Here is a 27,896-nt window from a genome sequence, read left to right as displayed (position 1 = left end):
AGAGAATTGCGGGGGTCGCCACACAACTTTCACCCCCCCCTTCACCCTCCCTGGCCCCCCAGGGGCTGCACCCACCCCTCACCCTGCCTGCTTGTCTCTAGCTTACCCTGAAGGTTCCCCCTGAGAGGAAAGAGGGGACTCAGTCATCCCTGGTCCCTGATCTGTGGCACCAGCCAGCTGGATTCTAATTAGCTACCAGAGCCAGAGAAACGGGAAGCAGGGGACCAGGGGTGGGGACCTGGATTCCTGCCCGAGACCCAGAGGCCGCAAGCTACGGCCAAGACGCCTGGGTCTCCCACCCTGGACGCTGTGGTGGGTGAGAAAGCTGGGGTGGGGGAGACGAACAGGCAGGGTCTTGATTTCGGGTCGGGGAAGAGGCTTCCAGAGGGCTCTCCTCCTCCGTGATGGAGGGTCTGAGCCTGCCTGGGTTCACGTGGGCCCTTCATAGCTGTGACAGCCTGAAGCGTTGCCCCAGCCACCCGAGGGGGGCTGTCAGACACCAGGAGGTGCTTCCAGGAGGTCCAAGATGCCCAGATGGGTGGGTCCATCCGTTGGGGTGTGAGTGGAGGGTGCCGTATAAGCCAGAGGCCTTGGAAGGAGTCAGCCTCTGGCCCAAGGGTGCAGCTTCTGTCAGATACGGCTGGCTCGGGCGGGTTCCATCGTCCAGCCCCTCCTGGGGCTGCAGGATGGAAGCCCTCAGCCACCAGCAGGAGGAGAGGGGACTGGCCCAAACACCCCTCCTACTAGGCCCGCTGGGGGTCGGCCGCAGCCCCCACCTCACTCTTCCTGTCCTCCCCAGACTGGTGGGCCAGGCCGTGGTACCCACCTGGTGATGCGGGGCGAGGCCGCCCGCACAGGCCACTGAGAGCCCCGGACGCGCCCCAGCCGCCACCATGGCCCGCCTGGCCGCCGTGCTCTGGAGTCTCTGCGTCACTGCCATCCTGGTCACCTCGGCCACCCAAGGTAGGTGCTGCTGGGGCTGGGGAGGGGCCGTGCCTGCAAATCCCTGCCAGGAGGGCAGATAAAACAGTGAAATACCTCCCGACCACTCGTTACAGTACCCGCTTCAGACCACCCAGAACCAGGCCAGAGGAAGACTTGGGGATCATGCCCCCTAGCACCACCAAGGGGTCCCCGGATCAGCCCCTCACCCCCCAACCCAGAGCACCAGGGTCCATCCCACCAGGGGTCCTAGAGCCTGGGATTCGGGATGTGGCCTCCCGGGACCGGGACAGGCCTTCCTGGTGAGCCGATGCTCTTCTGTCTTGTGTGTGTCTCTCTCAGTGTGATTACATCTCCGAGGCTCTCGCTGGGAAGAAGGTTTAATTAAAGCATGCCCGCTGACGTTTATTTAAAAACAACTAATTACCCGGCTCGGCCCTATGCCGTTCCCGGGATCCTGCACACACCACAATTAGTGCCCCGAGCCTGCCCGCCCACCCTCACCGATTACTCAATTACAATCCCCATGGTGGGCCCAGGCGGGGGCAAGGGCAGGGCGGGAAGAGAGGAGGCCCGCTAGCCTCGCCCTCGCCCTGGCCGTGCCCCCTGCCTGCCCCTCCGAGCCCTGTCTGGAGGGCACTCATGGTGGACCCTGCTCCCCATGGCTGCCTCATACAGCCCCACCCTCCGGGGAGCCACAGAGGTGAAGGGGGCATTGTTCAGCCGTGTCACAGGGCCTTGGCACTGCTCCAGCCAGCTGGCACCCTCCCCTCCCCCAGCACCCATGTTCTCTACCTATCCAGGTCCTGCCCCACAGCGCCAGCTGGCCTGCGAGGGGCTGCTTCCACCCCCAGACCCATCCAAGCCAGCCCTCCACCCCCGGCCTCCTTCCCGGGCCCAGGAAGGGCTAAAATTAGCTGCGGAAGCAGATGATGCTAGAGGAACGCACGTAAAACTTTCCCGCAAGTGGGACTCAACTCATCCCAAAATACCCCGAGGGCCTAGCTGCCAACCCCATTGGGCCCCCAGGTGGCATTGGAGGCACTAGATCTGGAAAAAGGGGCCCATTTGGCCCTGCTGCCATCATGCACTGGTGCCTTCTCTTCATCTACAAGTGACAGTCCCCACATTGGAGCCCAGGGCCACTCTGTGCATCCCCCCTTCTCTCTGACACCCTACAAGGCTTGGTTGGGACCAGTGTCCAAGAAGGTGGCTGCCCCAGCAGGCATGGACGGTACTGAGCCCACTCTGTCCAACAGAGACTAGCTGCCTTGATCATCTGAATGATAATAGTAATCAGTGGCTTGCCATCTCACTATGTACCGTGTGCACTGCAACCCTCTGCATGGATCTATGAGATAGGCGTTATCAGCTCCTTAGGGAAAGAAACGGGGGCACAGAGGTGGTCAGTGACTGGACGAGGCCACCAGCCAGGAAGTGGCCAAGCTGGGATTTAAACCCCAGCCAGGGACTTCCCTGGTGACGCAGTGGTTAGGAATCCGCCTGCCAAGGCAGGGGACACAGGTTCGAGCCCTGGTCCGGGAAGATCCCACATGCCGCAGAGCAACAAAGCCCGTGCACCACAACTACTGAGCCTGCGCTCTAGAGCCCGCGTGCCACAACTACTGAGCCCATGTGCCACAACTACTGAAGCCCGCGCGCCTAGGGCCCGTGCTCCACAACAAGAGAAGCCACCACAATGAGAAGCCTGCGCACCCCAACGAAGAGTAGCCCCCACTCACCGCAACTAGAGAAATCCCGCGCACAGCCACGAAGACCCAACACAGCCAAAAATAAATAAATAAATTTACACAAATAAATAAACAAACACACAAACCCTGGCCATCTGGCTCCTGAGTCCCAGCTCTCAGTCTCCGAATGGCATGGGATGGAGACTGACGTGTGACAATGCAACCCCTCTGAGAGCAGGGCATGCCCATGGCAAGTTCTTTCATTGTCATGGCAACCCTGGGAGGTTTCCTAGGTGAAAGCAAGGAGGCCCCTCCCTGTGACGTCCTCCCGGAGCACAGCACCATGCACAGCACCTCCTTCAAGAACATTTTCTAGCACGGAATCCTCCCAGTACAGCCCTGGGCTGTGGTGGCCCATTTTACAGATCCAGAAACTGAGGCCTGGTGAGGCTCCAGCAGTGGCTGTCCAGGCTGTAGTGTGCATCAGAACCACTGGTGGGTGTATCCATCCAAAGGCTCCTGGTTTCATCCCCAAGATTCTGATTCAGCAGGCCTGGGTCGGGGGGCCCAGAATCTACATTCTGAACATGATGGGTACGCTGCTGATTCCTGGGACACACCAGGAGAAGCCCTGGTCCAAGGGACACACCTGGTCTGTCAGCTGGGAAGTGGCAAAGCCAGACTCTGTGGTTTCTTCCAGAACATGAGCGTGTTCCCTCCCGCACCATCTCTGGACCTTGCATGGGGTGATGTGAAGTTAGGGAAGTGCACCAGGCCACCCTTACCTCTGACACTAACTGCGAGTCTGGGGGTCCCCCAGACCACCCCCAGCTTTGATGATTTGCCTGAACGATTCACAGAATTCAGAAACACCCTTATACTCGTGGTTATAGTTTATTACAGTGAACAGATACAGATTAAAATCAGCCAAGAGAGGGCTTCCCTGGTGGCGCAGTGGTTGGGAGTCCGCCTGCCGATGCAGGGGACGCGGGTTCGTGCCCCGGTCCGGGAAGATCCCACATGCCACGGAGCGGCTGCGCCCGTGAGCCACGGCCGCTGAGCCTGCGCTTCCGGAGCCTGTGATCCGCAACGGGAGAGGCTGCAACAGTGAGAGGCCCGCGTACCGCAAAAAAAAAAAGAAATCAGCCAAGAGAAGCGCACCATCCAGGAAAGTTCCAGGCGGTCCACTCCCAGTGCAGTCACGGGCAGCAGGAACTCTCCTGACAACGATAAGTGACAACACGCATGTTGTCCAGCCAACCCAGGAAGCTCCCCTGAGCCTTGGTGTCCAGAGTCTTTACCGGGGCTCAGTCGCGTAGACATGGCTGACCTCAGCCTCCAGCCCCTCCAGAGGTCAGCTGATACCGCGTGACCCCAAGTGCCTACCTGAAACCACATCGTGAGTGTACTAGTTTGCTGGGGCTGCTGTGACAAAATACCACAGACTGGGAGCCTTAAGCAATAGAGATGTAGTCCCGCCCAGTTCTAGAGGCTAGACATCCAAGGTCAAGGCGTCAGCAGGGTTGGTTCCTTCTGAAGGTCACAAGGGAAGGATCGGTTCCCTCACTCGCTGGGCTTCAGTTACCTGGCCCACTCCTTACACCCATCAGGCATCTTCCACTAAGGGCTCCCTCAGGGCCTTTGCACTGGCTGTTCCCCCTGCCTGGAATGCTGTTCCCCAGCACCCGCATGGCCCCTCTCCTTGGTTTGTAGATGGCCATCTTCTCCCTGTGTCTCCACATCGTCTTCACTCTGTGTGTGCCTCTAGGTCCAAATTTCCTGTTTTTATAAGGACACCGTTCCTATTGGATTAGGACCCCATAGGGCCCTATTAATGGCCCACCTTAACGACCTCATTTTAATCTGATTACCTCTGTGAAGAAGCCATCTCCAAATTCGACCACATTCTCAGGTCCTGAGGGTTAGGGCTTGATTTCAGCATTTGAATTTGGGGAGGGGGAAGACCCAGTTCAACCCATAACAGTTAGCACAGGCTGCCTGGCGTGGCTCAAGGCCCCCAGGCAAACAAAGACACTCTTCTCAAGCAGGACACTTCAGGGGCTTCAAGGGCACCGCCCAGGAGCCAAGGCAAAGGCCAGACTTTCCTTGGGCCAAGTTCATGGCCTTACTACACAGGTGGGCACACTGAGAAGCCCATTTTACAGATGAGTAAACTGACGTTCATACGGTCCGCATCCCAATACAGTGAAGCTGGAGGTGGCGCCTCTTCAGCGGGGGTCTTCCCTCCCTTCCTGGGCCCGGGTGTGACTCTCTCCCCCTCCTCCCTGCAGGCCTGAGCCGGGCCGGGCTCCCGTTCGGGCTGATGCGCCGTGAGCTGGCATGTGAAGGCTACCCCATAGAGCTGCGGTGCCCAGGCAGCGACGTCATCATGGTGGAGAACGCCAACTACGGGCGCACAGATGACAAGATCTGCGACGCTGACCCTTTCCAGATGGAGAACGTGCAGTGCTATCTGCCAGACGCCTTCAAGATCATGTCCCAGAGGTGAGGGGCCCCACCCTGCGGGGCTCCTGGGAGATGGGGTGGCAGCAGTCCCTGGGGTCAATAAGGTGCCTGTCCTCCATGCGCCCCTGGCCAGCACATCCCGTTCACCTTTAGTCTTCCTTTTATGCATTCGACCCATGTTTCCTGAGCAATTACTAGGGGCCGGGTCCCGTGCAAACAGCAAATAAGACCCAGCCCATGCCCTGCCAGCCTGTCACCTCCCCAACCTGTACCCTCTGCCACAAGCCCGTTGCCTCCAGAAGCTCATCCTGAGATTGGTGGGGGCTTGCAGAGTAAACGCCGTGGCGGGACAGAGTGAGATGTCATGGGAACTGACAGACAGCCCAGAGGTCTGGTCAGGCTTCCCTGAGGAGGTGACAGTTGAACACAGATGGCAGAAGTGTATGTGCTTGTGAATGTCAGAGAGAACGTGTGTGAGAATGTGAGGGAGGGAGTGTGAAGACTGTTTATGTCTGTAAGTGTGTGAGTGTGGGGTGCATGTGTGCAAAGCTGCAGAAGGCTCTTTCACACTCACACCCGCACCACCTAGAGCTGGTCAGCTCTTCCTTCAAATTATACCCTGATGGGACCGCCACTTCCACCACCAAGCCCCCCAGGACTGCTACAGTATCTTCTGCCCCCTCTCCTTGCCTGCTATAGTCTGTTCCCCCCCATAGCAGCCAGAGAGTGCTTGGGAGCACCTGAGTCAGGTCCTGTCCCTCCTCAGATCACAGCTCTCCTTGGCTCCAACCTCACTCAGAGCAAAAGCCTAAGTCCTCCCCTGAGGCCCCCAAGGCCCTACACGTTCTGCCCTGTCCTCTCCCGGCCCTCACCTCCTCCATGCACCTCCTCACTTGCTGGGCTTCAGTTACCTGGCCCACTCCTTACACCCATCAGGCATCTTCCACTAAGGGCTCCCTCAGGGCCCTTGCACTGGCTGTTCCCCCTGCCAGGAATGCTGTTCCCCAACACCCACACGGCCCCTCCCTCTCCTTACTCAGGGATTTTTTATTTTTTTTATTTTTTTATTTTTGCGGTACGCGGGCCTCTCACTGTCGTGGCCTCTCCCGTTGTGGAGCACAGGCTCCGCACACGCAGGCTCAGCGGCCATGGCTCACGGGCCCAGCCGCTCCGCGGCATGTGGGATCTTCCCGGACCGGGGCACGAACCCACGTCCCCTGCACCGGCAGGCGGACTCTCAACCACTACGCCACCGGGGAAGCCCCAGGGATTTTTTGTTTTTACCTAACTAACCTCTCAGTGAGGCCTGCCTGACCACCCTCTAAAATCACAGCAACCCGGCCCCCGCCCCTGCCACTTCCCAGCCCCTTCCCTGCGTTCTCTCTCTCCTAGTCCTGACTTCCATCCACAGTCCCATTGGCTGTTTCGCCTCTTTATCGTGTCTTTTTTATGTCTTCCCTCACTAGGCTGTCAGCCCCACGGGGAAAGGGAGTTTTGTCTGTCACCGCTGTGTCCACAGCCAGATACACCACAGGCACTCACTGAATTTTTGCCAAACGCCTGAGAGAATGCAAGGTTCACTCCAGGATCCTGAGCATAAAACTGGAAAAGGGAAGGAGGCCTGGGGCCAGCTCTGCAGCTCCTTGGGGATGCTAGAGTATGTCACTGGGTGGGGTCACTGAAAGCCTCCCGAGAGTTTTGGGCAGGAGACAGGCGCGATCAGGTGGGTGGGCCAGGCCAGAACCGCTTCATCCCCTCCCTCCCACTGTTTCTCTCGCGAACATCGGGAATTCTCTGGCGGTCCGGGGGTTAGGACTGTGCTCTCTCACTGCCGAGGGTCTGGGTTCAATCCCTGGTCGGGAAACTAAGATCCCACAAGCTGCACAGAGCGACCAAAAAAAAAAAAAAAAAAGGAAATAATCAAACATCCATTCCCCTCCAGCAATCTTGTCCCTCTTCCCCGCTTCCCGTCTCCTGACACCCCTGCATGGACAGTCCCAGTCCAGCCTCTCTCTCCTCCTACCTCCTGCCTCCAAATTCTCCCTGCCCACTTCACTCCGCACCGGCCTCAGGGTCCGTGATGTTCTCCGCCATGTGCCCAAGTACGTAGCACAGCGACTGACCCAGTTCCGACGCTCGTGGGGTCTCAGTCCTAGAGGGGTGACACTGAGCAGGGTGGTCACGGGGGCTGAGGGATTCTGATGAGGCCACACCTGGAGGCTCTTCATATTAGTTAGGGTCCAGCTCCACTACTCTGACGGAGACCCCCCCAGGATAAACACAGTGACCTGAACAAGATCAGAACTGAAAAGGCCCTCAGCACCCGCTTCTCTCTGTCTCAGCGCTGCAACCCACCCCACCCCCACTCCCACCTCCTGGGCCAGAACTCAGTTACGGGCACTTCCTGGGCACTTCCTCCCAGCTGCACGGGAGGCTGGGACGTGCAGTCTCCCGCTGGAAAGCCAGCGTTTTTGTGTTTTTCTTTTTGTTTTCATCTTTAACGGAGGTGAAATCCACGTAAGATAAAATTCATTTTAAAGTGAACAATTCAGTGGCGTTAGTTACATTCACAATATTGTGCAACCTCTGCCTCCGTCTAGTTCCAGAACATTTTCATCACCTCAAAAGGAAACTCCGTCGCCCTTAGCAGTCACTCCCTGTTCCCCGCCCTCCCCCGAGTTCCTGGCAACCCTAATCTACTTTCCGTCTCTGAATTTGCCTGTTTTGGACATTTCATATAAATAGAACCGTAAAACACGTGGCTCCTGTGGCTGGCTTCTTTCACTGAGCGTGATGTGTTCAAGGCTCGTCCACATTGTAGTGTGTATTAGAGCTTCCTTCCTTTTTACGGCTGAATAGTATTCTATCGTATGGATGTACCGTGTTTTGTTTATCCACTCATTTGTTGATGGGTTGTCTCCACCTTTTGGTGATTGTGTAAATGATGCTGCTATGAACATTCGTATACAAGCATTCGTACAGGAATACACCCGCAGTGTTACAGCAGGTGAAAGCACTTTGGGGACTAGAACTAGTTCTCTGGGTCATAGGTAACTAAGTCTCTGTTTAACCTTATGAGGTCAGTGTTATATTTTTAAAGAAGGGGGTTGAGGTGGGTGGGTATAAGCAGGTCCTCATGAGTTAAGCACTCATTGGTTAAGGGCAGGATGGAAGGGAAGACACAGGAGCCCCCTCTGCCCTGTACCTGTCAGGAAGCTCCCCCAAACCACTTGAACACACCCACAGTCAAGTCACCGTTCTGCCCAGCCGAGACTTGGCCTGCTCCAGGGAAACGGAGACCTTGACCGTGGGAACAGACAGCAAGAAACATCTCTTGTTGTCATTAACTAGGCCTCCTGTTACATGGTAGCCAGCCTCCTGAGAAGTTGACAGGGACTCGGGGGTGTTCCCCATGGGGAACCAAGGATGGCTTCAGCATGAGGTGAAGACTCTGCCCCTGTCCTGACTGCAGAGCCTCACAGCAGCGCTGTCCAAAGGGTAGGACATGTCAAGACATGGTCTGAGGTGGACACAGGCAAACACTGTGAGCATTTCATTCATAGCATCTTTGCAAAGACACCACCTTGCGTGTATGGCTTCACATCTTACTCTTCTGTGAACAAAGTGGGGGCTGTATGGTCAATATAGGAAGAAAAAGGAAAAAAAAGGACATAATGGCACTGGTGACACTCAGGATGAAAGTGATGAAGTGTGTCTGGGGAAGCAGTTTATGGGGCCACCCCTCTGGCCCAGCCCTAAGCTTCATGCCATGCCAGGGTTTAGAAATAGAAGAATCCTATCTGGTAGGAGAGAGCAGGCAGGAAACAGAAAACAATGCCCACACAAGGTCCCTGGCGTGGTCTCCACAGTTCCTTCCCAATCTGGGGTTGTCCATTCCTCTCCTGACCCTGCCCCCCCCCCCCCAGTTCCAGGCCTGTCTTTTGCCAGCTGCCCGTCTCTCCTCCACAGGTGTAACAACCGCACCCAGTGCGTGGTGGTCGCCGGCTCCGACGCCTTTCCCGATCCCTGTCCCGGCACCTACAAGTACCTGGAGGTGCAGTACGACTGTGTCCCCTACAGTGAGTCATCTTGTTCCTCATGCGGACGCGGGCCCTTCCCCCTTCCAGAAGCGAGTGAGGAGGAGACACCTTGAGCGCACACACACACACACACACACACACACACACACACACACACACACACACAGGGCCAAGTCGGGGCCAGGCACACGGGGGACAGCTGGGCCTGCTCCCTCCCTCACACATTCTCTTCACCCAGACACCCTTGTCCACACTGGTGTCTGCCCCACCCACACCCCCGCCCTCACAGACTCTGTCCCCATCCACTGGGCACCTTCTCCAACTCCTGTTGCTCTGGCCTGCTCACCCTGCTTCCTCACATGCCCTTGGGCTTATGTATACACTCCAAGGCCACACCCACGTGCTCCACTTGGCACACTTACATCTCTCCTCTCCTCTCCCTGGACCCTGACCTCGCTGCCCTCTAATTCCTCTGCCTCCCTGCTCTTCTCTCACCCCTTCCCTTCGTGACCCCCTCTTACACACCTGCTCTTCCCTCTCACTCACCCCCCTTTCTCTGAGTTCCCTTTCCTTTCTCTTGTCCCCCTCACCCCTCACGTGCCCCCAGTCCTGCCCCTTCCCAGTCCTGGAAGCTGGACTCTGTACTCATACGGAGGCAGACCACCCTCTGAGGCCTGGTGGCAGATCAGGTGTGAAGGGCTAGGGGCATCTTCCACAGATTCCTAACTCTTGGTTTGTTTGCCCGTTACCACAGTCATACTTCCTGTCTGCAAAGGAAGTGCCACCATGTTGGACTGAGGGTGGCACCAGGAAGCCTGAGAAAGGTGATCTGGGGAGCCAGGGGCCTGCCATTCTTGCACCTGGCCAAGGGGAGCAAACAATGACAGGGTCTCTCCTCCTCAGCACCCCACCCTTAACGTGGCCCTTCTTTCCAGCCCTTACTCTTCCCTCCCTTTCCCCCATCATCCATCCCCTCCCCTGCACCCCCAGCTTCATGTAGGCAACCTGGAGGTAGGGCCTCCGGGCAGAGGCGGGAGGAGGCAGGGCCACCAGGGTGTCTGAGTGTGAGGGGGTAGGGGCGGGGGCGCAGGAGGCCCTGTGACTCTCCCTCCTTTCCCCTCCCACCCCAGCCTTCCCCCCTCCCCCCAACCTTTGATTTCTCCTCGCAGGTGACTGCAGACGTGCTGGGGGAGACGGGACGGCTTATGTGCTTCCATAACCTTCTTCTTTTACTCCTCACCCTTTCCTTTCAGCGACCAAGGCCTCCAGCCACTGCCTGAGAGGGACGCCCATCTGATCCTTGAAGCCTCCCCACAGCACTGGGGACACCGCCCAGCCCCATGGCTGGGGCAGCAGGGAAGGGGGGCAGGAGTTGGGGAGCGTAGCACAGTGGGGAAATCAGGCTGGGTTCGAGGCTCGGCCCCGGCCCTTGGGTTTTCTGGCTCTGAAACTTGAGCAAATGACTTAATTTCTCTGGGCCGCTGCAGAAGGAGGCGAAAGGCCAGGAGATCACGTGTGCGAAGCGCCTAACCCAGGGCTGGCCGCAGAGGCTGCTCCTGGTGACAGAGTGCTGGATGTAAACTCCTGCAGGGCAGAGGCCTCATCTTCACCCCCCCAGCGCCCAGGCCCAAGCCTGGTTCAGGATGTGCTCAGTAATGCTTTGGGTGCCCTTTCGATCCAGCTGAACCTACACCTTCCTCTTTAATGGTGGGAGGGGAATCAAACACCTTCCCTGAGGTGTTGCCCGGAGTACAGAGAACGTGGGTCAAAGCTCCTTGTGCACCGTCAGCCGTACGTGTGAGGGAAACGGTGCCTGCTTTTGATAGCCAGGTAGCCTCAGCCGTGTTGCTTCACTTCACTGGTCCCCTTTCCCCCTCTATAGACAGGGTTCTCGAAAGGCTGCCCGAGAGGTGCTTAGCACGGTTCCTGGCGCAGAGTAAGCGCCGGGCACTTGGTAGTTGTTGCTTTTCTTGTGACTCCCTCATCATGATTTTTACCAATTATTATAATTGCTATCAGTAATCAAAAATAAAACTAACAACAGATGACAAACCCAATTTCTCCTGAAGCAGGTAAGATAAAGGGCAGGAAAAAAAGAAATCCCCTGATCCAAGTGTCATCCAAAGTGGATACCGTGCAGGGAAAGGAGCAGGAAAAAAGTTAGAGGGTGTGGGGAGGAGAGGGGCTTAGAGACCTCCTGGAGCCAAACTCCAAGTGTGGGTGGGAGGGCGTGACCCTCAGAGAGCAGGAGGGCTCAGGGGATGGGCAGCCCCCAGTCTGATGGGAGAGAGCTAGCCTGAGCCCTGGGAGAGGCAGGGGCACACACGCATACACGCACTCGTAGTCACAGACATGAAGGATGTGTCTTGGGGGGGCTGAGCTAACTCCCGGTCCCAGAAGAAGAGGGCTGGTGTTACGAGGGTGATGGAAGCCACGCCGCAGAACAGGGAAGCCGGGCACTCACTTATCCCCCAGAGTTTCTCTGAGCACCTCCTGCGTACCAGGCCCTGGATGAGGCGCTGGGAAGGGAGCCGAACACTGCTCCACCAGAGAGGTGGCAGGAGAGCGAGGCCCTGGTCAGAGGTTCCTAAGGGGTCAGGGACACAGAGCCTGGAGGGGGCGTGCCCTGGGCAGCCATGTTGCCCTGGGCTTCAGAGGCTGGGGTGACCCCAGTGCTGGTCAGGGGTGGGTGCAGGGGCTACCGTGGGAAGGGAGCAGTGGGTGTGCAGGGCTCCCTGCCACACACACATACCGGACAGGCCCGACTAACACTGGATTTGCCTTGCAGCAGAGCACAGTCTAACCATGCCCCCTTCCTCCCCCAGGTGCCGCCCGCCCATCCCAACAGCGGGCTGGGGAGCTCCCGGCTCCTGGGCCCCCAGGGGGGAGCTGGGCAGAGAAAATGAGCCTCGGGCTTGCCCCGGGGGAGTGTGGGAGCGTGTCTGTGCCCCACCTGCTGTCCTGCCCCATCTGTGATGTCCCCCCCACCCCAGCCTCTTCCCTCTCTGCCTCTGTCTCCCCCACCGGGCTCTTTGAGGCCCAGGGGGCTCTGCCTGTCCGCCTCTCCGTCATTCTGTGTCTGATGCTGCCACCCTCTCTGTGTGTTGGCTTGTTTGGGGTTCTGAGGGTTTGGGGAAACTCAGCTGGAGTCTTGCAAGGCCGGCACAGAAGGGGAAGGAGTCCAATGTGTTCTCTCTCGTGAGGCTACCAGGCCCCAGGAGGCACTGAACCCCCTCCCCTGGGCCCCTGGTTCTAGCAGGAGGGCAGCAGGCCGGGCTGAAGGGGATCTAAGTGATTCCTTCACCCTCCCCACCATCCCTGCCTGGTGCCCCCCTAAGCGGAGCCGCCTCCCAGCTGGGGCTCCCCTCCCCAGTCCCCACTGCACTGAGGGTGCCCCTTCCCATCTGAGGGCTCTGCCCCCATGCCTGCCTGTACACCCCCCTCCCCCCCACACCCCTCGTCTCTCTTGGTCTCTGTCCTCCCATGTGTCTCCCCTCCCTGTGACTGTCTCCCTGACACCCTCCCTGAAGGAAAGGACTTGGGGGCGGGGGCTGATGCTACCTTCGGGGTTGGGGAACCAGGAGTGAGGAAAGAAAGGAAAAGGGGGCGTGTTGCCAGAAAAGAAACGAAAGCAATTTAATCTTTTTTTTTTCTCTTTTTTTCTTGCACATTTTTTTTTTCAATTTGTTTTCTCTCTCTCTTCCGATGCTTAAAGTAGAAGTGGAGCAGAAAGGTAAACGCACTGTTACCAATGCTAACCCCTAACTCAGACTTTGTTTTACCTGCACCATACTTATGTGACCCACCCTCCCCTCCGGCCCCTTCTTCTCCCCCCACCCCAAACTTGGTCCAGTCGCTATTCCCCACCCCAGTGTCCCCCTGGTGGGGCAAGCCCTGGTGCAGCCGGGTGACTCCACCCTCCAGACACCTGAGGAAGCTCCTCTCTGAGCCCGGGCAGGATCTTCCGTCTCTCTCTCTGCCCCTCTCTCTCTCTCTCTCTCTCCCTCCCTCCCTCTCTCTCTCTCTCTCTCTCCCCCCCCAAGCCTCCCCACCCCCCGGCCCACCTTCCTAGTCCCTGGCCCTTGCGGGGCCGGGGGGGACCTGGCCTTCTCTCATACTTCTTTTGCCTCCTTCAGGAGAAGTGTGTAAGCATCCAGGGCGGGTGGGGAGGGAGGGACCCCCTTCCCTGGCTCCTGACCAGGGGTGAAGGGCACCGGGTGAGCCGTCTCTCTCCTCTCTTCCTCCTGCCCCCCGCTTTTGTAACATGTGTCGGGGTTCGGGGAGGCAGGGTGGAGGGGACACCTTTGTTTTCCTTTTGGGGAGCAGTTTCCTCCTCTCTCTTTCTCTCTCTCTCTCTCTCTCTCTCTCTCTCTCTCTGGCTCCTGGCGGCTTCAGTTCCTTCTGGTTTGGCGTTTCCAAGGCCCAGAGCTGTTTTGGAGCATGGAGTACCAGTTTCCCCCAGTCCCAACCCCTGTCCTCCACCAGCGGGGGGCCCAGCCCTGGGGAGGGGTATAAGCTGTCCCCAGCCCGGGGAGGGCAGCCTGCCAAATCGGGACGAGGGGGTGGGGGCGGGCCTCAAGGTTGGGGGAGTGAGGGGCGGGGAGCATTTTCTCTGGTTCTGAAATACTTGCGAAGCTGCAGTCAGGGTTTCTTCTGGGCTGTTGTGGTTAGAGGACCAGGGAGAGGGGGGCGGGGGAGGTATAGGCCGGGTCGGGGACTTCCACGAGCACCATAATTTCTTGCGGGTGAAACCTCCAGCGGGGGCTGGGTAGAACTCCGTAGGGGGCAGAGCTGTCCGTTAGTGGAGTGGGGCAGGGCTGCAACTGCAGGCCTGGGCTCTTGGGGATGGTCGCTTCCTCCCCTGAAAGTTTTGGGAAATTTGCAGCTCTGAGGCAGGCAGCAGGGGCCGCGGATGGAAGGGATGACCTTTCAGGATCACTTCTGCCTTGAAATTACGGTGGTCGGTGGAGCATCCCCTTTGAGGGAGGTGGGGCGGGGTCCCTCCGAGCTGCTCCCCTCCCCCTTGTCCCTTCCCCCATCTCACAGAGGCCTGGGCAACCAGCCCACCGCCCTGCCCCTCACTGCACCCCTCCACTCTCTCCCTCTCTTTCTCCTGGAGTCTCTCTCCCACCCAGCACCAGACACTCTTCTTGCAGGCCCGGTGGTGGTTTGGATACGGCAGCCTGGGATCTTTTCTCTTCAAAGGGCGGGTGGGAGGAGGCTGGAGGGCAGAGGAGGTATTGGGAGCTTGGTGCTGGGGAGGGGGTCCTTGCTGGCAAAGGCCCCAGGCAGACCCTTCCTCATCTTCTCCCCCTTCCCCAGGGTAACCTCTAACCACGTTTTCCTCCGCCATGCCCTGCCGACCAGGCTAGGCTCTGAGACCTCCCACTGCCCACCCCCCCACACACACAAGCACATCTGCTCAGTCGTCACAAAGCTGGCGGGGGACCTAGCTTGGGGAGAGGGGAGACCCAGGGACAGGGGAAAAGGGCAGAGGCCAGTGTGCTGAACAGAAGGTGCAGGCCAACCCCTCAGGGCACTGGGGACAGGGAGATGGTGGAGCCCCAAGCTCCCCTCCCCCTCCTAAAACAGGGCATGCTCCTGGCTGCCTTGTGCCTGGAGACCCTTGGGTCAAAATGTCCCCCTGCTGCTGTGAAGGGAGGGCTGGATCTCCGCACCCACCCACCTGAGCCTCCTGAAGAATGAGGCTGGAAGTGGGGGAATGAGAAGTGTCCAAGCCCCCACCCACCCCCCACGCCGGCACCAAGTCCCAGCCCTCCCTGTCCCCTCGGGGCCAGCTGCTTCGGTGACAGACCAAGCAGGAGCAGAGAATTCACTACAAACTCTCACCCTGGCCTGTCCGTGGGTTCTGCTAGCAGGGAGGTGAGAGGGAGGCCCCCAGCCATCCTGGATGGAGGGACATCACCTCTACAGGAGGAGGAGGGGAGCCTGGCCACACTGTGAAAGTCCAGACCCCCCACCGGGTCAGTAAGGGGAGGCTAGGAGCAGGCGGCGCTGGGACGTGACGGGGCAAGGGTGGGCAGGCTATTGGTGGCCAACGAGATGCAGTTGAGGTTTTCCTCCTTTTCAGGGAATGGGGGGGTGGGGCGGGGCCCCCCACCTTTCTGACATCAGCGCTGCCTTGGTCCCTCCTCCCGAGCCGGGGATGGTTGCAGGTAAATCGGGGTCAGGGCAGGGGAGGTGGGGGGGCGGGGCCTGCTGGGGGCGGGCTGGGTCTTTATCCTAGCACCTGGTTCCCTCCCTTGCCCCTTCTGAGCTGGACCTGGGACTGCCCCCCCAAGGGACCCTCAGTCGGGCCTGGGCCTTGGAGTGAATTCTCTGCTCACCCCCCTCTCTCCTCGCCAGCACTAACCCTTTCTTCCCAGGTGCTCTCCAGTGTGCCTCCCTTGGAGCCAGGACCTCGCCGAGCCCCACCACCACCACCTTGTCTCTCTTCCCTCCACACAGCTCTCCTCCCCCCCACCCAACTCTCCCGGGAGTCCTCTCCCTCCCCAAGTTCTCCCCCTCACCCCTGTGCACCAGTGTCAGTGTCTGCTGCTGAATAACCCCCATGAGAGACCCTGCCGGCTGGGGGCAGGGCTGGGCACCCTCAGGAGGGGCTGGACTTTTCCGAATACCCTTCCTCAGCTACTGATTTCATGGGTACTGGGGGTGGGGGCTGCCACAGGCTGCATCAGGAACCTCGGGTGCCTCTCCCACCCTGGAATAGAAGTGCGCTCCTGACACCCACCCACAGTGGGTACGGAAACATCACTCTACCTTGCAGTTTTTGCAGGAGGAAGAAAATGGAGTTTAAAAAAAAAATCTGTGTCCTGGTGTGGTTGGTGAAGGATGGGACCCTTGACCCCTAGCTCTTCCATAGGGGCGCAGATGATGGCGAAGGGGCAGGGCCCTGAGTCCCTGGAACCTCAAAGCCACCAGTGGCTGCAGTGAGGAAATCTTTCCACTCCTGCTTAAGGCACACGAGATCGTCTCTGGGATGCCTCTTGCCAAACCCCTTATCCCCAGCCTGTGGGGTCTCTAGCAGCCAGGGAAGGAAAGAGGGGCACTACCTCCCACCACTAACCCTGCTCTTAATGGCCTCCAGGGTTGACATCTCCAGGGAGAGGGGCAGCTGGGCGGGGCAGGGGTCCCAGCCCGGAAACCCCCTTCCCATCACCAGCCCTACCAAGCAACCGTGACTGCAGCAGCAGGAGGGGACAGCCTGGCACCCCCCTGGCCGCGTGACCAACTTGCCTCTCTCTCTCCCCCTCCTTTGCCCCTGCTCCTCTCCCCGTGTCCTCCCCGCCCACCCACCTGGCCCAGTCTTCGTGTGCCCAGGGACTCTGCAGAAGGTGCTGGACCCCACCTCGACCCACGAGTCGGAGCACCAGTCCGGCGCATGGTGCAAGGACCCACTGCAGGCGGGTGACCGCATCTACGTCATGCCCTGGATCCCCTACCGCACGGACACGCTGACCGAGTACGCCTCGTGGGAGGACTACGTGGCGGCGCGCCACACCACCACCTACCGCCTGCCCAACCGTGTGGATGGCACTGGCTTCGTGGTCTATGACGGCGCCGTCTTCTACAACAAGGAGCGCACGCGCAACATCGTCAAGTACGATCTGCGCACGCGCATCAAGAGCGGGGAGACGGTCATCAACACGGCCAATTACCACGATACCTCGCCCTACCGCTGGGGGGGCAAGACCGACATCGACCTGGCCGTGGACGAGAACGGGCTGTGGGTCATCTACGCCACCGAGGGCAACAACGGGCGGCTGGTGGTGAGCCAGCTCAACCCCTACACGCTGCGCTTCGAGGGCACGTGGGAGACCGGCTACGACAAGCGCTCGGCGTCCAACGCCTTCATGGTGTGCGGCGTCCTCTACGTGCTGCGTTCCGTGTACGTGGATGACGACAGCGAGGCGGCCGGCAACCGCGTGGACTACGCCTTCAACACCAACGCCAACCGCGAGGAGCCCGTCAGCCTGGCCTTCCCCAACCCCTACCAGTTCGTCTCTTCCGTTGACTATAACCCTCGTGACAACCAGCTGTATGTCTGGAACAACTATTTCGTGGTGCGCTATAGCCTGGAGTTCGGGCCACCCGACCCCAGTGCTGGTGAGGACAGCTCAAGTTCGCTCCCAAACGCCTCCTAGGTCCCAGGGTCGGGGGGTGCACTCTGGGACATCTTAGGGGGCCTGGAGGTGGGTTCGGGGGAGCCCTGGAGGCAATGACAGTGTGACATGGCAAGGTGACAGAGGCTGTTCTAAGCACGCAATTAACTCCTCTGGCCCTCGCAGCCTAGGAGACGGGGCTTATCATTGCCCCGTTTTACAGATGAGGAAACCCAAGCACTGGGTGAGTATGGGATTAGCTTGCTCCTTTGAGGATCTGGACCAAGGACTCTGGGCTCCTAACCAAGCTGTGCTATGTCTCCTAGAGGCCTGTGCATTTCGAGCCCTGGAACCTCTTCAACCAAAATCTTGGGTGGAAGCCCAGTATCAGTAAAACAGCAAAGCCGAGCCGCCGATGTTGGCCGGGATTCGGGGCCCCTCCACAGTCTCATTCCGCCCCCTCAGCTGCCCCAAACCAGCTCTGAGCAGCCCCACGGCTCCAGGGAGTCCCATCTAATCCAAAAGGAGGAGCTGAGTCCCCCAGAGGGAAGGGACGTGGCCAGGTCAGAGAGCCCAGAGTAAGAGTAGAATGAGGACGGGAGGTGGCTGTGTACAACAGCCTCCAGACACCTCCTTCCTGGCCCGTCTTCTGTGGTTGCTCTCTCAGACTTCAAAGTACAAATGAGTGAATTTTTGCCACCTTCCAATGCTTCAGATGGTCCCAGGGGTACGAGGGACCTCTGTGGGCAGACGGGCCAGGGGCGCTCTCCCAGACCTAGTGGGGACCAGGATATCTTTCAGTAGGCCTGAAGCGTGGGGGTAACCCCATCTCATATCCCCTCTCCCTTCCAGGCCCAGCCACTTCGCCGCCCCTCAGCACGACCACCACGGCCCGGCCCACACCCCTGACCAGCACAGCCTCGCCTGCGGCCACCACCCCACTCCGCCGGGCGCCCCTCACCACGCACCCTGTGGGTGCCGTCAACCAGCTGGGACCTGACCTACCTCCAGCCACTGCCCCCGCCCCCAGCACCCGGCGGCCCCCCGCCCCCAATCTGCACGTGTCCCCGGAACTCTTCTGCGAACCTCGAGAGGTGCGGCGGGTCCAGTGGCCGGCCACCCAGCAGGGCATGCTGGTGGAGAGGCCCTGCCCCAAGGGGACTCGAGGTGAGTGCAGAGCCGAGGTTACCTCCGCTGCAGCTGGCTTGGGGAGTGGCCACTGCTGGGTCTGGCCAGGGAAGGGACGGGGGACATGCCCTTAACTCAGCTCAACGTAGATGCACTTACCTGTCCATCTCCCCTGGCAGAGTGTGGGTTTCATGCAGGGGTCAAGCCTGATGTCTGCAGCTGTGTCCCCAGAGCCCAGCAGAGCTCCCAGGACACAGCAGCAGCTCAGTTAGTGCCCCATGCCTCGTCCCCCGTCCCCTCCTGCGATACTAAGCACCCGCCACGTGCAAAGCGCTGGGTGGATCCTGCGGGGAGCCCACGGGAGGTAACTTGAGTCCTGGCTTCAGACTGAAATGGAAGAGGCCCGGGAGCAGCTGGTGACAGGACACAGCAGCTGAAGTGCCCAGAGAGGGTGGAGCCAGACCGCATGCTCTAGGGATCCCAAGGGGAGGGTCAGAAGAGGCTTCGTGGGGGGGAGGGGGCTTCCAAGGCGAGCTTTGCTAGAAGGTTCCAACTGTGGTAGGCAAAGACGGAAGAGGAGCCCAGAGGGAGGGTTTAGGGGAAGAAGGAGTGGCTTATGTCACCTCAGAGTGACACCTCTCTTGACTGTCCGGCCTGCTTCATGTCTGGTCTTCCGTGTTCCCCTCACCTCTCTCCTCACCCACTCGTCCCCCTCTCTCTGTCATCTCCTTTCTCCCTGCTTTGGCCCATCCTTCTCTCCTTCCCTGTGGCTCCCTTCTCTGTTCCTGTGTGTCTGTCCCTACAGGAATTGCCTCCTTCCAGTGTCTACCAGCCCTGGGGCTCTGGAACCCCCGGGGCCCTGACCTCAGCAACTGCACCTCCCCCTGGGTCAACCAGGTGGCCCAGAAGGTACCAGCAGAAGCTGCCCCTCCCAGTCAGGCGCACGTGCTCACACAGCAGGCCCTGGGTGCCCGGGCACAGGGGCACAGTGGGGGCAATGGAACAACTGGGGAGACAAGCAGGGGTCCACTCCCTGGCCTGCAGAGGGAGCAGAGATAGATGGGGAGGGAGAAGGCAGACAGGGAGAAGGGGCAGCAGAGAGAGGAATGAGAGGGGCTGAGCAGGCTGGGCGCGTGAAGAGGGAAGCAAAACGGTCCCTGACAGAGCCGGGGCATCCCACTCCCGTCTCACACAGATCAAGAGCGGGGAGAACGCAGCCAACATTGCCAGCGAGCTGGCCCGCCACACCCGGGGCTCCATCTATGCGGGTGATGTGTCCTCCTCTGTGAAGCTGATGGAGCAGCTGCTGGACATCCTGGATGCCCAGCTGCAGGCCCTGCGGCCCATCGAGCGCGAGTCAGCTGGCAAGAACTACAACAAGGTAGAGCCTGGCAGCAGGGCCAGCAGGGCAGGGGGCACTGCCCTGGGAACTTAGGAGATAGCCGGCCTGTTACCGCGGAGCTGGGCTGCCACCCATGGTGACGGGAGAAGGAAGGACAGACCCCAGGTCTACTGGGGCTCCCTCCTGAACTGCCCTGGACGGTCCTGGGGGTGTGGGCTCCCTTAGGAATGGTTCTCGCTCATGGCCTAGCCCCAGGTCAGTAGCAGAGGCAGAAGAGCAAGCTCCCTGGGGCCCAGACATGAGTGTCGGGGTTAGAGGAGTGGGGCTGGGAGACCAGCCCTGAGAGCACCTCCATCTCTTTCCCCAGATGCACAAGCGAGAGAGAACCTGTAAGGACTATATCAAGGTGAGGCTCAAGGGCTCCTGCTGGCCGAGGGGGTGGGGCAGCCCTTGTCGCTCCTGGGCAGGCCCCAGGTGGCGCTGGGGATGGAGTTTCGGAGAAGGGGGCGCAGAGCCCAGCCCAGGGAACTGGAGGATGTAGGGGGAATCACGGAGCTGCCCCCGCACCGTTGCAGGCCGTGGTGGAGACGGTGGACAACCTGCTGCGGCCAGAGGCTCTTGAGTCCTGGAAGGACATGAATGCCACCGAGCAGGTGCACACGGCCACCATGCTCCTGGATGTCCTAGAGGAGGGCGCCTTCCTGCTGGCCGACAACGTCAGGGAGCCTGCCCGCTTCCTGGCCGCCAAGCAGAACGTGGGTGAGTGCTACAGTCGCGCTAGGGCAAGTTTGGGCACAAATCTTGAACGGTGGGGGCCCCCTCGGCCTGGAGACCGTGGGGGATACCCTGGCCCTCGACCTTGGGCCTCTTGCCACAGCCCGGGCCTCTGGACTGTGGACAGACCCCCAACCTTGTGTGCCCTGCCGTCCCCTGTTCCCACAGTCCTCGAGGTCACAGTCCTGAACACAGAGGGTCAAGTGCAAGAGCTGGTGTTCCCCCAGGAGTACCCGAGCGAGAACTCCATCCAGCTGTCCGCCAACACCATCAAGCAGAACAGCCGGAACGGTCAGTGCCCGAGCCCCGTGCGGGCACCCCTGCTCCTCTCGCGGAGGACGGCGGTTCTTAGCTTTTATCGCACTGAAGAATCCGAAAGGAGGTTGGGACCCGTGGCCACACACAGGTGTCCTTCATTGAAGCTAGTGTTAACATCTCAGGGGGTTCGTGGAGACCCCCCCCCCGAAGCCCCACAGAGCCAAGCACGCTTCGCAGTTAGTAGGGCTCACTCCTGTGCAGTGGCAGTTCAGGGAGGCTTGCGCCATTTGAGATGAAGGTCCAGAGAGGTTAGGGATTTGCTCAACGTTACACAGTAAGTGAGAGGTGGGCCGGGGACCCGGCCTGTGTATCCCGGCCCACTGCCCTGCCGTTGAAAGCTGCCTATAACTGAGCAGGGGTCCCGCAGAAGGGCTCCCAGAGCCCCACTTGCCCGGGCTGCAGCCTGCCTGGCTTCAGAGGTCCTGGCGGCCAGCGTGGTGGAGCTGCACACCAGCCAGGGGCTGACAACACACCCTGCTGTGCCTGTTCTCCCCAGGAGTGGTCAAAGTTGTCTTCATCCTCTACAACAACCTGGGCCTCTTCCTGTCCACCGAGAATGCCACGGTGAAGCTGGCAGGTGAAGCGGGCGCGGGGGGCCTGGGGGGCGCCTCCCTGGTGGTGAACTCCCAGGTCATCGCAGCGTCCATCAACAAGGAGTCCAGCCGAGTTTTCCTCATGGACCCTGTCATCTTCACTGTGGCCCACCTGGAGGTGAGCTGAGGCGCCCCCTCCCTCCGTGAGGTCCCAGCATCCTCCATTGTCCCTGGCTGTGCACGCCCCCCTACTGTGTGTTCACCCACCCCGAGAGCAAGTTACAACCCCTCCCTGGGGCCCCAGCCCCCACCTCAGCAGCTTGGGCCATTTTGTCCCCAGAGGTCTCAGACTGTCACCTGGAGCCCAGAGCCCCAGGCACTCGTCTCCTGCTTGTCGCTATCCCCATAGCCGGGTGTGTGGGCTGGAGTGGGACTCCCCGGATCTGACCCCCCGGTCACCACCACACAACAGGCCAAGAACCACTTCAATGCCAACTGCTCCTTCTGGAACTACTCGGAGCGTTCCATGCTGGGCTACTGGTCGACGCAGGGCTGCCGCCTGGTGGAGTCCAACAAGACCCACACCACGTGTGCCTGCAGCCACCTCACCAACTTTGCCGTGCTCATGGCTCACCGCGAGATCGTAAGCTGGCCAGCGCTCCGCTCCTCCGGGCGGGCCCACTTTCTGGCCCGGCTTTGCATGGCATCCTAGAAAGTGCTGCATGGGCGGTGCCGGGGAAGGCCAGCTTCGTGGGCATGGGGGGCCTGAGTCTTGCCCGGGGCATGAGGCCACACGTCTGGTTCTCTTTGGTCACGGTCCCACCTTCTCCCAAGGCACTCTGGAGAAGCACGTTGGTGTCACCTTTGTCATCTCTCCACGAGCCTTCCAGAGCATGAGGAAGTGAGCGTGCCGCCTGCAGAGGGGTGGGGGCCGGCAAGTTGGCCAGGGGGGCAGAAGGCCGGGTGGGCTGCACCAGTGGTGCTCGTGGCCCACGGCCTTGCCCGTAGCTGGCACCTAAGCGGAGCCCTGGCCACGTGCGAGACCAGAGGCGCTAAGTACACCCCCTGCTCCTTCCCCCAGTACCAGGGCCGCATCAACGAGCTACTGCTGTCAGTCATCACCTGGGTGGGCATCGTCATCTCCCTGGTCTGCCTGGCCATCTGTATCTCCACTTTCTGCTTCCTGCGGGGACTGCAGACTGACCGGAACACCATCCACAAGAACCTGTGCATCAACCTCTTCCTGGCCGAGCTGCTCTTCCTGGTTGGGATAGACAAGACTCAGTATGAGGTGAGCAGGACTCCAGGGCAGGAGAGGATGGGGGAGAGACGGCACCGGCCGGCCGGGGCAGCCCCTCACCCGTGGTGCTCCCCACTCTCTAGATTGCCTGCCCCATCTTCGCTGGCTTGCTGCACTACTTCTTCCTGGCTGCCTTCTCCTGGCTCTGCCTGGAGGGCGTGCACCTCTATCTGCTGCTGGTGGAGGTGTTTGAGAGCGAGTACTCCCGCACCAAATACTACTACCTGGGCGGGTACTGCTTCCCAGCCCTGGTGGTGGGCATCGCAGCCGCCATCGACTACCGCAGCTACGGCACCGAGAAGGCGTGAGTGCCCCCTTCACCCCCCGAGTCTCTCCCCCTTGCTGGCTCCCTGCTCAGCAGCATCCCGTGGGCCAGGACCCTCAGGGCACTGGCCTCCCCTCTCCTGAGCCCCGAGGCCGCAGCCAGCAGAGTCCCTGGGCTCCTGGAGTCAGAGGGAGGGAAGAGCCCCCCCCCCCACCTCTCAATACCCCGGCCCTGCTTCCTTCACAGCTGCTGGCTCCGAGTGGACAATTATTTCATTTGGAGCTTCATTGGGCCTGTCTCCTTTGTTATCGTGGTAAGTTGGAAGGCGGTACCCCCAGTACTGAGTCTCTGTCCTTCATCCAGCCTAGCTCTGACCCCAAGGCCCCCCTTCTCCCCAAGCCCTTGAAAAGCATCAGAACTGAGCAGCCAACTAAGAAAACGAGAGCAGAGTGGGCCTGTAGAGCTCCAGCACTGAGGTCCATCCTTCCAGGAGCTGTGATTTGAGCCCCGGCTCTGTGTCAGGCCATGGGCCCTGCCCCCCGGCCCCGAAGCCACATTAACAGTTACACCAGTAGACAGGCACCTGGGGGCAGGTACAGCAGCAGAGGGGACCCTGAAGAAGGGGGGTCGTGCCTGAGACTTGGCCAGGAGCTGGCGCTAGGAGGCAGAGGGACCCTGGCCCAGCCCCTCCCCTTGTCCCGCCCCCAGGTGAACCTGGTGTTCCTCATGGTGACTCTGCACAAGATGATCCGGAGCTCCTCCGTGCTCAAGCCCGATTCCAGTCGCCTCGACAACATTAAGTGAGCACCCCCTCGCCCCACCCATGCCCCGGGACTTTCCAGGCCTCTCCCGGCGTTTCCTGAAAGGTGGTGTTCTCGCCTCTGGTGTCACATACTGTGATTTTAAGGACAAAGATGGTGTTTTACTGTGTTTGTTATGTATCTATTTAACGAGTATTAGAAAACATGGTATTAGCACATCCAGCTGTGGTTTTAGGCACATAATTGCTAAGGGTGAGACTGAGTTCAAAAAGTGAGTCCAGGGAATTCCCTGGCGGTCCAGTGGTTAGGACTCTGCACTTTCACTGCCAAGGGCGCAGGTTCGATCCCTGGTCGGGGAACTAAAGATCCCACCAGCCATGCGACTCAGCATAAAAAAAAAAAAAAAAAAAGTCCATTTCATGGCAACTTAAAGACAGATAGGCAGCAAAAGATAGTTTAAAGGTCTGGAAATACGGCCAAAAGGATGAAGGATGCAGGAGAATGACTGGCCATTCACAGAGCCCTGACCCCTGACCTCTGCCTGCCCCTCAGGGTCAGCTTGGGTGAAAGTGTCACTGGGCAGGCCTGCTCATCCCAGGGCAGCGTCCAGGCCTGCTCAAAGAGGGACACGCAGCAGGGCTCTGGGGGAGGCATCTCTGCTGGCAGGGACTTTGATGTCCCTGTTCCCTCTCCACCTCTCCCCAGATCCTGGGCCCTGGGGGCCATTGCGCTGCTCTTCCTACTGGGCCTCACCTGGGCTTTCGGCCTCCTCTTCATCAATAAGGAGTCGGTGGTCATGGCCTATCTCTTCACCACCTTCAACGCCTTCCAGGGGGTCTTCATCTTTGTCTTTCACTGCGCCTTACAGAAGAAGGTGAGGTCCAGGGAAGGGACCAGGTGCCTGCCTTCTGTAGCGGGACCTGTGTGTGCCTGGAGGGAAGCACAGTCTCACAGGGAGGATTTAGGCAGGGGTGCAGAGGATTCTGGAAAAGAGCAAGATACAGGGGCCTAGAGGAACGAGAAAGCAAGGCAGATTTGGGGAGTTGGGACATGGTTGATGGACCCTCCCCAGGGTGTAGGGCACAAGTCAAACATGTGGAGGGAGATGACTCTGGGTGCCACCCAGACAGAACATTTCCGACTTTAATAGTTGTGGGATAAAATGTGAATTTTGTGGTGATAGGAAGTTTCTTTTTAAAATAAAGTGTGTTACAGTCTGAATCTTAAAAAAAAATAAATTAAGGAGATAACAGAAGCAGAAGAATGTGGAGAAGGGTGTACGGGCAGTAGACTCAAGACTAAAGCCAGGGAAACTGAGCCAAGGCGTTTGTAGATTCATATCCTGAAGGCAGTGGGGAGGCCCAGTCAGACTGTTGTTGGTCTTAGGGGACAGTGAGGGGGGTAAGGCTAAGGAAGGGATGAAGGAGGCAGTGATCACAAGTCTTGGGTGCAAGGTTGACTGTTCTGCTCAAAACTGTCCCATGGTCCTCATCGGACACACAGGGACATCCTTACAGAGGCCCCCAGGCCCATACGGTCCAACCTGGGCTTCCCCTTCTCTTCCCTTCCCTCCAGCCATGCTCTATCTTCTGCTCCCTCAGACACCTAGACATGGACCCTCCCCAGGGCTTGTCCCCCGCCCCTCCCCACATATCCACAGGGCCCACTGCCTTATTTCTTTTAGGTCTTTGCCGAAATGTCTCCTTAGTGAGGCCTCCCCTGATCTTTTTGAAATCGTGCCCCCGACCCCCACCGACAGCACTGCCTAACTCCCGGCCATGGTTCTCAGCAGCACCTCACACCATCAGACGCCCTACATAACACACTGATGTTTCACCCGTGTTCAGTCTCTGTCTGCTAGAAAATACCAGCTCTGAGAAGTAGGGCTTTGGGTCTGATTTGTGTCTGTCCTCGGGGCCTAAAGCACGCCTGGCGTATAGAGGATGCTCATTAAAGATCTGTTGAGTGAATGAATGGATGAGAAATTATTGGTGGAGGTGGAGAAAGGAGGATGGGCCTGAGTGAGAAGAGAGCCTTCTTGGCTGGCTGTTGGGAGACAGGAGACAGTGGGGCTTCTGATCCCCACCAGCAGCTTGGTCAGTGGACCCCCAAGGCGGGGGCACCTACTGCCTGTCCTCCTCGCCCCCCCAGGTGCACAAGGAGTACAGCAAGTGCCTGCGTCACTCCTACTGCTGCATTCGCTCCCCACCCGGTGGTGCTCACGGCTCACTCAAGACCTCAGCTATACGGAGCAACACCCGCTACTACACGGGGACCCAGGTATCCAGGCCGGGGGCTGGGGCGCCAGGCAGGGCTCCCTGGGGCTGAGTGTTGGAACCGAGAGCCCAAGAGGCAGGGCAGTTCTCTGCCCAGGTCCCTGGTGGTGCTCATCAGGCAGGTGGTCTCAGAAAGATCGTGGAGGGTGGGCGGCCCAAGGGCCCCCTCACGTCTGAGCTGTGTCCCCAGAGCCGAATCCGGAGGATGTGGAACGACACCGTGAGGAAACAGACGGAATCCTCTTTCATGGCGGGCGACATCAACAGCACACCCACCCTGAACCGAGGTGAGACTGGATCCCTCACCCCCGGCTTCAGTCCCTCAAGATTCCCGAGCCCAGGTCTCCTGGCCGCCTTGTGACCTCTGACCTCCTGGGCAGGTACCATGGGGAACCATCTGCTGACCAACCCTGTGCTGCAGCCCCGTGGGGGCACCAGCCCCTACAACACTCTCATTGCCGAGTCGGTGGGCTTCAATCCTTCCTCACCCGCCGTCTTCAACTCCCCAGGTGAGAGCACTGTGGTGCCAGGAGAGGGTGACAGCCCAGGTCAGGTGGCATCCTTGTGCCTCCTGAACTGGAGCCGAGACTTGGCATCCTGAGCCCGCTCTCTCCTTCTCTCTTTTCCCTCCTGGCCGGCACCTGCAGGGAGCTACCGGGAACCCAGTAAGTGTGACTGTTTCCTGGGAATATTTCCAAGGCCGGGAGGGGAACGTGACAGTGGCCTCCTCAAATGGCCTAACTTAGAGAGAAGAACTCGAGTGCCCCCCACCCCCACACACACACATACAGACAGTCTCTGGCTTGGCAGCTGGCTGGAGGGTGTCGCGTTGGGTGGGGAATGAAGGTGATGGGGGGGACAGAGCGTTGGAAAGGGATCTGGTCACCCAGATCTCCTCATACTGCTGAGACTCTAAGCCCCCAGCTGCGAGGGGACCCTGGGGGAACTGGTCCCCACACGTACCTCCACTAGTCTTCTGCTGAGCTGGTGTCCTCAACTGCCAGTGAGGAAGAGAGGGAATACAAGACCCCAGTCCCCAGGGGCAGGGGTGAACCCAGGGAAAGCCAGGTGAAAGCAGGCACCCCCGTCCACGTGGCCTGCGCCCCTCTCACTGCCCGGCTCTCCTTCTGAGCAGCTCCCTTCTGCCTGCAGAGCACCCCTTGGGAGGCCGAGAAGCCTGCGGCATGGACACGCTGCCCCTCAATGGCAACTTCAACAACAGTTACTCCTTGCGAAGCGGGGACTTCCCTCCAGGGGATGGGGCCCCCGAGCCACCTCGAGGCCGGAACCTGGCCGACGCTGCCGCCTTCGAGAAGATGATCATCTCGGAGCTGGTGCACAACAACCTTCGGGGTGGCAGCAGCGGAGCCAGGGGCCCTCCACCGCCTGAGCCCCCCGTGCCGCCAGTGCCAGGGGGCAGCGGCGAGGAAGAGGCAGGCGGGCCCGGGGGTGCTGACCGGGCAGAGATCGAACTTCTCTACAAGGCCCTGGAGGAGCCACTGCTGCTGCCCCGGGCCCAGTCGGTGCTGTACCAGAGCGATCTGGACGAGTCGGAGAGCTGCACAGCGGAGGACGGGGCCACCAGCCGGCCCCTCTCCTCCCCTCCGGGCCGGGACTCCCTCTACGCCAGCGGGGCCAACCTGCGGGACTCGCCCTCCTACCCGGACAGCAGCCCCGAGGGGCCCAGTGAGGCTCTGCCCCCACCCCCACCTGCACCCCCTGGCCCCCCCGAAATCTACTACACCTCGCGCCCGCCGGCCCTGGTGGCCCGGAACCCCCTGCAGGGCTACTACCAGGTGCGGCGGCCCAGCCACGAGGGCTACCTGGCGGCCCCAGGCCTCGAGGGGCCAGGGCCCGATGGGGATGGGCAGATGCAACTGGTTACCAGTCTCTGAGGGACCTCACGGACCAGGGGCTGGTGTCCCAGGCCGGGGACT

General features: G+C 59.9%; 1 protein-coding gene and 1 long non-coding RNA gene across 3 annotated transcripts; one reads left to right on the top strand and one right to left on the bottom strand.

The window, feature by feature from the left end:
• The first annotated feature begins 835 nt into the window (after positions 1-835).
• Positions 836-27,896, top strand: ADGRL1 (adhesion G protein-coupled receptor L1). Of its 2 annotated transcripts, XM_082650218.1 has the most exons (23): positions 836-963; positions 4,925-5,138; positions 9,069-9,178; positions 12,858-12,872; positions 16,466-17,266; positions 18,115-18,429; positions 19,196-19,299; positions 19,586-19,771; positions 20,100-20,138; positions 20,308-20,491; positions 20,675-20,797; positions 21,321-21,535; positions 21,830-22,000; positions 22,439-22,648; positions 22,741-22,961; positions 23,169-23,235; positions 23,631-23,722; positions 24,389-24,557; positions 25,835-25,963; positions 26,150-26,246; positions 26,340-26,468; positions 26,607-26,624; positions 27,112-27,896. In XM_082650218.1, the coding sequence occupies exons 1-23, from the start codon at positions 894-896 to the stop codon at positions 27,852-27,854; spliced, it is 4,422 nt and encodes a 1,473-aa protein (XP_082506344.1). In that variant the 5' UTR covers positions 836-893; the 3' UTR covers positions 27,855-27,896. The 2 variants fall into 2 exon arrangements, with proteins under 2 accessions (XP_082506344.1, XP_082506343.1); XM_082650217.1 differs by lacking the exon at positions 12,858-12,872.
• On the bottom strand, positions 22,071-24,515 carry LOC309819763. The gene is made up of 3 exons (XR_014296472.1): positions 24,437-24,515; positions 22,480-22,618; positions 22,071-22,271 (listed from the first exon to the last, which is right to left on the bottom strand). It is a non-coding gene; the product is annotated as an uncharacterized lncRNA (long non-coding RNA).

The sequence above is a fragment of the Grampus griseus genome, assembly GCF_964374135.1.
Source record: "Grampus griseus genome assembly, chromosome: 3".
In the NCBI taxonomy this organism is placed as follows: domain Eukaryota; kingdom Metazoa; phylum Chordata; class Mammalia; order Artiodactyla; family Delphinidae; genus Grampus; species Grampus griseus.
Note: the sequence above shows the minus strand (reverse complement) of the source record. Positions and strands in the feature narration are given on the sequence as shown.

What these genes read in the sequence shown, in the direction of transcription:
- ADGRL1 (XM_082650218.1), top strand. Translation starts at nt 894, where the DNA reads ATGGCCCGCCTGGCCGCCGTGCTCTGGAGTCTCTGCGTCACTGCCATC. An exon ending in CTGTCTCCTTTGTTATCGTG is followed by an intron (nt 23,236 to 23,630) that starts GTAAGTTGGAAG and finishes TCCCGCCCCCAG; the next exon opens with GTGAACCTGGTGTTCCTCAT. An exon ending in GCTACTACACGGGGACCCAG is followed by an intron (nt 25,964 to 26,149) that starts GTATCCAGGCCG and finishes CTGTGTCCCCAG; the next exon opens with AGCCGAATCCGGAGGATGTG.